Source organism: Azolla caroliniana, unplaced genomic scaffold, assembly GCF_043228905.1.
Source record: "Azolla caroliniana isolate FFs.n. ecotype wild unplaced genomic scaffold, voAzoCaro1.0.p SCAF_3, whole genome shotgun sequence".
In the NCBI taxonomy this organism is placed as follows: Eukaryota; Viridiplantae; Streptophyta; class Polypodiopsida; order Salviniales; family Salviniaceae; genus Azolla; species Azolla caroliniana.
In genome coordinates this window covers 20,369,651-20,382,330 of record NW_028230438.1, presented here as the reverse complement: position 1 = coordinate 20,382,330, position 12,680 = coordinate 20,369,651, and the positions used below count along the sequence as shown (strand labels likewise).

At 34.6% G+C, this 12,680-nt stretch overlaps 1 protein-coding gene across 3 annotated transcripts; it reads left to right on the top strand.

Moving 5' to 3' along the window:
• Positions 1-2,611: 2,611 nt before the first annotated feature.
• On the top strand, positions 2,612-10,794 carry LOC147866466 (uncharacterized). Of its 3 annotated transcripts, none has more exons than XM_087316914.1 (14): positions 2,612-2,736; positions 3,352-3,545; positions 4,365-4,572; positions 5,741-5,824; positions 6,950-7,075; positions 7,250-7,312; positions 7,769-7,879; positions 7,980-8,099; positions 8,288-8,389; positions 8,896-9,015; positions 9,135-9,224; positions 9,693-9,796; positions 9,915-10,071; positions 10,448-10,794. In XM_087316914.1, exons 2-14 carry the CDS (start codon positions 3,373-3,375, stop codon positions 10,649-10,651), a joined length of 1,662 nt encoding a protein of 553 aa, XP_087173040.1. In that variant the 5' UTR covers positions 2,612-2,736; positions 3,352-3,372; the 3' UTR covers positions 10,652-10,794. The 3 variants fall into 3 exon arrangements, with proteins under 3 accessions (XP_087173040.1, XP_087173038.1, XP_087173039.1); XM_087316912.1 differs by having other exon boundaries at positions 2,613-2,736; positions 3,352-3,557; XM_087316913.1 differs by lacking the exon at positions 2,612-2,736 and adding an exon at positions 2,847-3,179 and having other exon boundaries at positions 3,352-3,557.
• The last annotated feature ends 1,886 nt before the right edge of the window (positions 10,795-12,680 follow it).

The following is a 12,680-nucleotide window of genomic DNA, read 5'->3' as shown; positions in this document are numbered from 1 at the left end:
TCACAAAACCTCACCTTTGCCTCCTAATTCACTACATAATGGGTGAGGGTTCAGACATGCGCATGACCATCGTGGTGGTGTCCACAGGAAAACAACCTTAATGAAACCTGAACTCTTACAATTGTCATCTTCATGAAACCCGCTTTCTCGCCAGCTATCAAATGTTTTACTTTGCGTTGCTTGCTTCGTATTCGTTCACCCTTATGTTCCTTCTCTTCTTATTAACTTTTTATTATCGAAGAGATCATTCTTGCAATATGCCCGCCTTCTCGGCGCATTTAATGTCTTGTTTGGGATGTGGTATGTCAAACATTGGTATTGTATCTACCCTTGGTCATTTAGAGAATTGAGGTGCAACACGATAATGTCTCGTTCTATGTAACGGTTTGTTATTGTTTGTGGAATACGTTGTCTTGATCTGACACATCTATCTCCTATTGTTGGAAGTTACTTGGAACACATTGTCTCTGGCTTATATGAAGTTGATAATCTCTATTTTTGCTCAAAGAGATAAGGAGATTTTGGAGCCTCCACATGTCTTATGTGTGTGTCCGAAATCTTTGGATATCTCCTTCATTGGAAATATTTGTATCTTACCTAACCATAAGTTATATGAGAGTGTCTATTGTTGTTGGATGCATGATGTTTTGTTCATTGTTGTTGAGGCTTTGATGTGTTGCGGTAGGGCATGCTAGCAACCACACCCTATCTACAATTTCTTGATTATTGGAATATGTACTTTTTTTTGTTGTTTCTTTGCGATGTGGGAGATCTAGGAAAGTGAACTTTGTAGAGGTAGAAAGTAAAGTGCATTGCATTGTCTGTGACTAATAATCATGTGTACAATGGATTTTTCTTTGCTATTGTAGTTAAAAGATTGGCATGTAGTTGCAATACATGGCATACAATTGCAACACACCACACTTGCAACGTTGCTCTTGATGGAACTAAGACATAAATTACAACACAAAATGCTTATGTACTCGATAACTTGGCATAACCTGTCCATATTTTTTTGGCAAGGCCTAATTGGAGATGGAAACATTGAGAAGTCCTTGATTATAGACTATTGATGAAATTGCAACATCAACTAAACTAAGTTAACAAGTTCCAAAACTAGTTGCATTGGAGGTCAATAACCATCCCTAATTTACATGAATAGTTAAACAGTGCATTGATCCATGACCTTTCATTTGCAACCACACATGTTTGTTATTATCGGCCCACTTTTTATGAAGTGCTTGTGTATGGATGATGAAGGCTTGTTTCCATATGGAGAAAGATAATGTTCAAGTAAAGAGTTTTCCACTTTTCATACCAAAGTAGATGACGATCAATTGTTAGTGTTATGTCGTGTCAAATTTATAAAAAGTGCAAAGATCATTATCTAATAAAATATGGTAGTATTTACTGGCAAAAATAATGTCGCTTATGATGATGAATCATACACACATATACATAATTAGGTTGATTGAACCACGATATGAGATAAAATGCTAGTGAGTGGTTGTCTAAATACCATAAATCATTAGAGAAACATCATATGCTTTTTGTTGGCAATGTCTACAAATAAGATATTTGCCCTTGGGCCAAGCTATTGGTCCACAATATGACTTCCTTACTGCATTAGGTTATGTTGCCCTCATCCTCTATGTGTTCTTTCCTCTTCTTTCCATCCCAATGCCCCTCCTTTTATAGGGTTTCTATGTTTAGTCCTCCATGATGACGCGGTGGTGACCATACCTTTGCCACTGAGAAGTTTATTTGCCTCGTCTTCGGTATTAGGACCATTGAACGATATGTCATCAATCCATCTTCCTCCACTTTTTAGTTTCTACATTACTAGTGAGAAACTTGGATGTGAAGTAAAACCCAAAAACTGTTAGCCACTTCATATCATAAGTGCATCTACAAACTTACATCCATACCTTTCTCTTCTACTCCCTTACATTCACACCTTTCCTGAATTTGTCCATCCTCTTCGAGCCTTGGTCTTGTGGTGCTAATATATCATATAATCACAAGAAGCATGAAACTAATATCCATAGTTTACCTCACAAATATTGGAAAAAACGTTAGTATAAATTATAATTATATGAAGCATACATGATATGTGTCCCGAACACTACACTTAGTCATGAATGTGTCATGGTGTTATGATCAACAGACATTTACGAAATCACTATATTGATATCGTGGATAAGACATAATCTACCCACAACTTTACGAACCATACGTACCATTCACAAAAGAAAAACACCCTCAAAGAATGATAAATACCATACTTTTGGATTAACTATTTATTATGAGGTAGATAAGCCTAAAAATGGAAAAAAAAAACATTAAAAAATGGGGAAAAAACAAAAAAAAAAACATAAGAATGTTGGGATAACATTCGCATTCGTTTTCCAACGTACGAATGTTATACTAGACGAACACGAATTTTACGTACTATGCCCACAAGGCACTAACACTATTGGCATGCCCATGGGATAAATTGGACATAGAACCTTGAAAAATCCTAGGGGTATTACTAAATTTCCTATAACCACAGATAAACGAGGGGGTAAATTTCCTATAACCACAGATAAACGAGGGGGTAGACGTGATAATTTTGGAAAGTTCTTCAATGGCCCAATGATTGATCTATCTCGGTTTCTCTTAGTTCTGTGTCTGTAAATAACTTTTGATTATTGCTGTAGAACCCATAACAAGGTTTTGCAAAGCCTTCTAAAGGTACTTTTGATCGATTTATATTTTATTTCAGTAATGGACTCTAATCACAATTGTTGCTAATTTATTATTTATTTTAAATTTAGGCTAAGCAAGACCAAATACAGTGTTTTCTTGCCCTGCATGCCAAATATAGGTTTTGCAAACTAGGTTTTTTTTTTTTAATATTCCTTCAGAGAGAAGGAAGTGTCTAAGAGTAGGGTAGATGAGTACCAATCAATCTTCATGAACATATATTCTTCTGATTGTTTTTTTAGCTCTTAAAGTTATTTTAGATTATTCGATTTGGTTTGCAATCAATCTATAGACAGAGATGCAAGCGTGTTCTTTAAACACATTTCATACAAAAATATTATCAAAATGTGACCCCTAGTGTTTACCACAAAATGCCTCACTCGAATCCCTGAAGTATCACAAAATATCATTTGAAGCATGCCTCACCTAAGGTATCACAAAATAATTCCAATTCCCATCATGTGGCTATTTTATTCATGTTATCTGTTTAAGAGGCAATGCATTTGAAATTGTTTGAAAATGATGATGATTAGCGAATGTTACTTGTGGCTTATTAACGTATACAGAAGAACATTTGTAAGCATTTGTATTTGTGTTATGCAGCTTTGTAGCTTTGTAAGAAGCATGTTGCAGACACCAATGAAACTCGAAGGCTATAACAAAATATGGAACACGCGTCACCAGCAAATGATGGAGTATTTTACGTATACAAGATCTACTAATGAATACAGGCACCCACAAAATTATGAACAGTGTTGCAAACGACAACAAAGATTAAGATCTCTTGTCATCATTAGGTATAAGAAAATGTAAGTTTCCGTTTCCTTTATTGAGATATCTCAAATAAGGTATAACATGAGTACCAAGGCAGCCTTTTATTTCCTGTTTGTCATTTGTGGATCCAGTTCTTTTGGAAACATCGAGAAAGTAGTGATATTGCAATTTGATTCCATTAGTTTCTAGTATTAAGAGATTGATTGGATTACTTTATGATTTTTTACATTGGTTAGAGGGTGGATAGCGAAAGTTGTAAGGATTTTTATTCTGGTACTTGAAAGGTTTACTAGATTTTTGTACTATAAGGATCAGAATGTTATTGAAGTAGATGATCAAAAATGTCTGATGACTTCAAAATCAATACAGAATGTAAAGGGCTATGCAGAAAAAGCTAAACAATAAACTACTTATTCTTCAGACAGCCATGAATCAAAGAATAACAAACACTGCCAGATGATAATAAATCATAGGCATGATAAACTTCTTGATTTTGAGCACTATTTCAGGCTTTGCCTTGTAGCCTCGGGAAATTTTTAGATATTTTAATGCAACATTGATTTGGAATTTTCAAAATTAATTCCAATAATTCAATTGTGTCTAAACAACTGACATAATTATTGAGCGAAAAAAGTTTGTTTTAAAATGTGTGATGCCAAGTCAATGATCTTCTTTATGTACTGTATTTGTCTTCTTACTCATTTCTAAATTTTTGTTTGCCTTCCTAAACTTATTCATTGCTTACCAATGGACAAAACATTGTAGACGAAGTGAATAAATTGAATAAGTCATTTGTTTTTTGTGTTTAATTGAATTTTATTACTTGGCTTGATTCCATACAGGGAAGAAGGCACAAGTTCCAAGCTGCCCAGTAACCGACAATCACTTTTGGGTGTTTTCCACAGCCAGGGAGATGTTATTGCAGGTAGTTACAAGATAATTGGTATCCTTGGGCAAGGTAGTGTTGCTACAACATACAAAGCAATAAATAATGGTGGAGAAGTTGTGGCATTGAAGGCTATGTCACTACAGAGCATGAAAGGCTGGAAGGTTGGTAAGTAATTAATTAAGCATAGTTATTGAGTAATAGTTTTGCCAACTCTAAACATTGTGTGTAAAACATGTTTTATTTAAATTTGTTTGGTTTTCTTTGGCGGAAGGGACATTCTTTAATCATTTAGCTAAACTACTTTAGGAGCGTCATAGTAGTCATAATCCTACAAAACTTTGTATGAACCACTTTAGGAGCGTCATAGCAGTCATTATAAAATTTTACCATGAGATATGACTATTTGCAAGGGCTAATTTACCCAGGACAAAAATAGAATAAGATGGACAAAATCCATAAGTCATGGCAGATTATTAGAATATCATGGCTGGAATCTGTGGGCAGCTTGTTAAGGACAGTTCAGTCAGCGAGACGACAGACTGATGTCAAACCATGATGTTACAAAACACATCATGTTTTTGGCTGCATATTTGTTGACACACGTTTTTTTAAAAGATCAAGATGACATACTATTAATGAAACAAAGGAAGTTCCAACTCTCTTTGCAATGTGAAGCATGGCTGTCTATTTTAGTGACCACAAATTGACCATGCTATCCCCATGCTAGTCTTGCTACTTCTGCGTGTATTGTCATATCATGGACATGGTTGAGATATTTTCAGGAGCCAAATTAAAGACTTAGTTGTCTATCCAACATTCCCAGTAAGGGACATATGATTGATTAGGCAAGGAGAAACCCATTAATGTGAGATGTTGAAGCTGCAGAATACCTGTTAGTGTGCTGTTTCAATGTATTTTCTATGATATTGCATCATCATGTGATCAATTATCTCAGGAATCACACGTGTCTGGATGTGGATAACATAAAAATCCATGTACTCCTAAAGAAAAGTAAATGATCTCTTGATGAGTTTTCTTTAAAGGGCTTGAAGCAAGTAGATTTTGTATGTAAAATACATATTACTTCATACAAATATACATGTGGAGAGTAAGAAAATCAACAATGTTAAAAACCATATATAAAAAATATCTCAAAAAAATTAAATATCTGATTATATGATTAACATGGAGAAATCCTCTCTCTCTTTAATTATTGCAGGTTTGCAGAAAGCTCTAGAACTCCAGCAATTTATCTGGAATTTAGTGCATTTCATTTATATTGACTTCTGGTGATCAATATAAACACAAACATCTATTGTGTGATTTCAGGACCTCGATCTTTTTGAGAGAGAAGCCCGTGTTCTCAAATCATTACAACATCCTGGGATTCCTGAATATATTGATAGTTTTGAGGTGATACATATATACTCATCTTGCAATGTACACCACATATTCTTCCTTAATAATTCCTGGAATGTATTGGCAGTTTTAGTGCTATTCATACAGGCTTTTTTCCAGTAAAACGTTGCCTAAGTGTGGCATAAGGCTGTAGAATATCACAATGGGAATCTCAAAACAAGAAGTAAAACTGGTAGAAACCTTGGAAGTTATGTAGAATAACACATTGGGAATCTTAAAAGAAGAAGAATAATTGTGAAAAACATTGTTAGTATAAGGACAAGGTATAGCAGGTTCATGAATCTCCATTGCTATCCACATCATGGAGAGAAAGATTCATTATGAGGTGAAAGACTAATTGTGCAAAAGACCAACATCCACTGGTTTCATGGCAAACAATCAGCAAGGAGGGTGAGTGCAGCAAAAGGGGCTATATAAAACAGATATAGGGAGAGTGAGAGAAGTGAGAATGTGGAATTCTCTCATATTATGTGGGGAATAGAAATGCCACAGCCACAAAATACCAAAAGCACCATCAAAGGTCAAAAGAAAACTGTCTCTCATATTATATATGTTTTGAAAAAGGAAAGAATACCATTCTGAATTTGGCTATGTAAAAACATGGGCTGTGAAAATTTTGGGCCACTTACCAGATATTTTGGAGTATACACACACACACACACACACACACACACACACATCCATATAACTCCATTCGATTATATTCACTTGCAGAGAGAAAAATAGAGCGTGAGCATAGAGAAGAAAAATCGTAGCAAAGCTTTAGAGATAAAATTGAGAGCAATTTCTTGGGTGTTATTGGGGTTGTGTGTTGTGAATGTTATAAACACTTGTGTATTTTTCTCCCTTAATAAAGGATCTGTAGCGAGTTGGGAGATATAGGCAAAATTGGCTGAACCCTGAATGGGTTTTGCATTATAAATTGAGTTTGATTTCCTAATAGTGATAGATGTGTGTGTTGTATAAATGCATGTGTATATGCTATACTTTTCTGTATTAAAAATGTTTATGTTATATATACGTTAGTCTAGTCTTTGGGTGGAGGGTAGCTCTGTTTTTGTGTTTCTAAATTCATTTACTATTGCTGATTATAATTATTTTACCGTTATTTTCTGTCAGATTGATAGTGATGTAGACCGAGCATTCTACATTGCACAAAAAGTAGCAGAAGGAAGTTCATTGGCATCGCTCATTGAAAGTGGTTGGCGAGCTACTGAAAAAGAAATCGAAAGGATTGCAATTGAAGTATGTGTTATTAAAAGAGGATTATTCACTTCTGAAAAGGAAGCCTACTCATCTTCATGATTTGCTTTATGATTAGGTTTAGGTTGGTTCTAAACATGAATATGTGAAGAGTTTAAATCTGAATAAATTTTGAATTGCCAATATTCAATCGATTAACTTATTATTATGTTACAGATCTTGGGAATCTTGCAATATCTGGGAAGCTTGAGGCCACCAGTAGTGCACAGAGATGTGAAGGTTGATAAAATAACTATTGGCTGATAAAGAACATTTTAATTTAAGATAGGGGCCTATGAATGCCCAAATGAAAGAAAGCAAAAAACATGTTATTAATGTAAGCTAAACACTGTCAATTAAGTAGAAAATTCCATGTTCTGAGCAATGCTATATGGGAGCTGCTGTAGGATGCATGGAAGTGTATAGAGAGGCTAGTGGAGAATGAATTTATAGCCAAGAAAATATACACGGATCAGTGTTCTAAATTAAATATTCACATTAAAATTGATAACCACAGAATATTCTTATCCATGAATCAACTAAAAAACCGCAGCATATTTGGAACTTTAGATTTATTATTCTGATATTCCATGCGAGTAAAGAATATGCTATGCCACGTGCATATATTTATATATATTTGAATATGACATATGCAATTGAGTTGTTGATTCAGTTCTAAAAAGACATTACATACAGCCAGAGAACATTATTTTGGATGAAAGTAGTGGAAAAGTCAAGCTTGTTGACTTCGGTGCAGTTCAAGATGCTGCTGCTGTCACATTAATTGGAAGCACAGTTGTTGGAACAGTATGTATGTTCTCCATGCAAAATACTTTTCATAGCTTTATTACAACATGTCTGTGAGCCTTAGTTATATAATTTGTGTATTTGCACTTTGGTAATGCAGTATGGCTATATGGCTCCAGAACAATTCCAGAACCGAGCTACTGTACAATCTGATTTATATGGACTTGGATGCACCATCTTATTTTTACTTTCTGGGAGGCCGCCTTCATCATTTCCACAGGTCCAAACATGTTATCACTACACAGATGTGCAAATTTGTAGCTGTAGCAAAAGGTTGCAAATTGAACTAGTTATGGCGGTGAAGCAATGATATATAATCTATTTTTGAAACTGATACTAACAGCCAAAAGGGTTCCATCTGACACACAAGGTTTTATACTGAAATTGTATATTGTCTTGTATGTGCAGAAACGCTTGAAGATTGATTTTCAGGATTCTGTAGTAATTGGTCAGAAACTTAAGACGGTACTAGAGAGGCTACTAGAACCTGCACCGGAGGATCGCTTTCAAGTACACTCTTTTTCACTCTTTATAGAAGATGTATTTCTGTATATATGCACATATTTTTATTTCTTTCTCCATCATATGATGGCAATGTACGTATAGGACTATCTACATGTAGACATTAGCTATGGACACACATACATCCATTCTGTAATTTGTAATCAGAGAACATAGTTTTAAAGAGATGATATGATGAATAGGGCTAAAGTTAGTGATTATTAAGAGCATTCACAATTCCAAAGGCTGTATGAAAATGCTAGTATGAGTTATAGACAAAGGAATTTAATTATACTATGCTTGTTCTACTAAATACATACGATGGATCATATTTGGAATGGAATGAACGTATTTTATTCTTTTTCAAAGTGTTACTACGAGAAATTGTATATAAAAGAGCCCTAGTAGTCTGTTTGTAGCATTTTCAAGTGGTCTTGTGTTTTAGCTTTTTGTTCCCTCTTAGATCATATTGAAAATAAAAAACTTTCTGGAAAGTGAGATTCTACATCTTGCAGTCAGCAGCAGAAGTGATCGAAGCTTTAAAAAATGGGTTACTTAATCCTATGAAAACTAAGAAAGTTATGGAAAGAAAAACTCCAAACCAAAGAATCAGGCAGCCATCAGGGACAAGAGTGGTAAAGAGAATGTTTCCCTAAAGCTTATTCATGTATATGCCTTATTGTGTTTTACACTTTCAGCTTCAGTATATGCTTGAAAAACATTGACGATCATTTTATGTTTTCACTTTTTATAGGTTCTAAACCGAACTGATTTAAGCTTGACCATCAAGATTCCTGCACCTGGATTTACTTCAGACTCATTTGGGACAGGAACATTTGCAGTGGTATGTCTTCAAAAATATCCAGCTAGTACTTTAGCCTTCCTGATACTAAAGAAAAACTTAGGTGCATTTACATTCCATGCTGGTTTTAAGCAATTTCTGTAATTTTCAAGGTCAAAAAATATCTATGTTTACATTCAAAATAAATCTTGATTTCAGCATTATTATCGTTTGTCCTTACATGCATTGTCTACCACAAATTATCGAAATCTGGGAGTTCAGTGTAGGAAGTACAAACCGTCAATCACACAGGGAAAGAAGTATGCATATAAAAAATTTCAATGTTGGTATATACAAAACTGTCTTTAGAAGTTCAATAGAATTGTTGTGCAAGCCAGCATGAATGCTGCGTAAGGTTCTAGTGTTACATTAGTCCATGACAAAATAACTTAAATGATAAGATGAAACTTCGTGTTTTGTTGTGATATAAACTTTATTTTTTTGAAGATGATAACAGCAATGGCTTTTCAGGCATGGAATGCATTTGTGATGTTTTGGACAAGGTCAGCTGTTATTGGGGGAGCTCCTTTGTTTTTTGCTTTATTCTCCCTTCCTTTCTGGGTTGTTGGAGTAAGGTATAGATTTATCCTGAGTATCAAAATTGGAATTAGATTAAAATGTTCACAATCAAGATTGTGTATATCTTTTGATGTCATAGTATGTTTTGTGTATATTGTTGATGTTGTTTTCCAGGCTAGCCAAGGAGTCTCTTTATAATTTTGCAGTGTCAGTGGACATTCAAATCAACATGTCTCAATTCTTTATCCAATGGGAACTCGGAAATCTTTTTAAACAACGGATAGAGGGAAAAACTGAAGATATTGATTCAATCAAGATAGCGGTTGAGGGGGTTAGTTGCTTTTTTCTTAGAGATCCAGAGTTTCTTTGCAACTGCAGTGTGGTTATGTGTATATTCTCTGCAATTAAACTGAAAGTGTCTATTTAACATTTCAATCCCAACTGTAGTGCCATTGTAATTTATAGCCCATTGATTTCATGCATATGGATCGTTTGCAATTTCTAACCCGTAGTTTTCATGTGTATGCATTATGTTATGCACTCTTTGTAATCCATAATTTTCATGTGCCATGCATTCTTTGTGATTTCTAAGCCATAGCATGCATGTGTTATGCATTCTTTATAACTTGTGACATATGGTTTTCATGCTTTCATTTTACTATAGGAAGGAAATGTGAATCTTACTACCATGAAAACTGTGGTTGCAGTCGCGGAATGGTCAAGTTATTAGTGCATGCCAAATAACAGAGGGTAAAAAACAACATAAATTTGGCTATGGATTAGAGATTCTGGAGTTGGACTGGCTTGTCCAGGAAATTGGGGAGTTTCTGGAATTTGGGGCACCAAAGCTGGGAGAAGCTTCTAGGAGTACTGTGAAACGCTCGTTATGGTACAATGACAATGGGAAATAATAGAAATACTTTTTGATGGAAACTTCCTCATTCCATATACATATATTATTTCTCTTCATTTATTTATTTTGTTAGTTTTTCTTAAATTTTTAATACTGTAATACATGATTATAAATTAGTAGAAAACCAGGTTGTTTATCAAATTGCTTGTATGAAGTAGAGAGAGAAATATTCTTATTACATTAATGTTAATTTCGATGAAAAAGAATGTTCCTCCATTTGTAGATTGGAATTATATTAGTAATAATGTGAGAAATGGCTAGGCTGAGATTATGACTAACTTATCATATTTGGACCTGCTGCTGCTTTTAGCTCGTTCCATCACACCCAATCCATTATTGCATGTGTGACTAGTCGCACTGCATGCAATGTGTCCTAGGTGTTCTCAAATCCTACATTGACAAAATTCAGAATAAGCCTTTGTCCTCGGACCAGAGATGTATGAGTTTAGGGGACGCCATTATGATAGAATGCTTTGGAGGTTGTCAAAACTTGCCAAATCATTAGTTTATGATGTAGGGTGCCTTGCCTTCAATTGGAGCATCTTGACCATTAGAATACTTTATGTTTGAATGTTTCGATATCTTGTTGCTTGGAGATTTAATTATTATTTTACTTATATTGCAGTCAATGTTCTCAAAAACCATCTCTTCTCTCTTTGTATCTAATTCATGTCTCACAATTGTCATGCATATGCCTAGACTTTTATCATTAGAATTTGCCATATTTTCCAAGAATCTTTAAAGCATTTGCCATATCATCTCTTTGTAACTAGGTCGTGCTTGACAATCATCATGCATATGCCTAGACTTTTTATTTAGAATTTGCCATATTTTTTGAGCGTCTTCATGTATGTACCTACCATTAATTCTTGAATGTTTCTAGTGAGATATTGTGAAGACAATAAGGACCTTATGAGAGGTTTTGATCACCGTCATCAATGAAAATTTGAAGTACACAAGTTTCCTAATACGTATTGAAGAGATTCATTGCTACTACAACAATTTAAGCACACCACTCATAATGACACATTTCTAATATTACAAAATTAAAGGATTTGCAATTGTTTTGGTGAAGGGCGATCATGTGGTTAGTCTAATAGTAACAAGGTCAATAAAGTCCATCAAACCATCCACTCTATCAGGATAAGAGTTCCTATGTAAACATCATGATGTTGATGAGTATGAGGGTTATGTGAAAAAGATTATCATTTCAAAGATGAGGATAAGAGATTCTATGAAATGATCATTATATTAAAGCACGAGAAACGTTGGAGCTTCAATCACTATGACCACTCCACACATCCCATCAAAGCAAATGTCTATTGCAAGAATGTCTATATTGCGGACCTAATATTCTACCATTTCAGCACTATTTCGAGTCTCTGATAAATGACCATTTAAGGCTCGATCATGAGTTTACCATAATGAGGATAACAGTTTCTATGAAAAATTCATCATATTGAAGCCTGAGACATGCTGGAGCTTCTATCTGCAATAATGCTCATTCACAAGCACCATGAAATCCCATGGAAGCAACTGTCCAGTGAAAGAATGGTGTCACGGACCTAAATTCTAGCATGAGTTTACGTCAATATTTGGTTAGCCATTCAGGAATCACTGGTGTCATAGTGTTCTTTACCATTCAAATGTTAGATCTAACTGTTTTCTTTCCTCACTAAACCTTCTTCCCTTATCTCTTCATCAGATGTGTACATGAGACATGTTTGTGAGGGGAACACGTCTAGTAATGTATGGCTAATTACAAACTAACACTTAAAACCAGGTCAACTCACATTTCAGTTTATCTAATATCATATACAAATGATGTATGGCCAACTTTTCCATAAACAAAATCCTAAGGGAGTGACAAAATATTAACGTAGGTTTAATTTTATGCTAAATGCTGCTAATTAATCAAATATGCACAAGGTTGACATTTGAATCCACATCCAGTACTATAAAACGATTACTTTGGAGCTATATTGGTCATCAAATTCCCAACAAGAAAGATGTGATTATGAGATGTA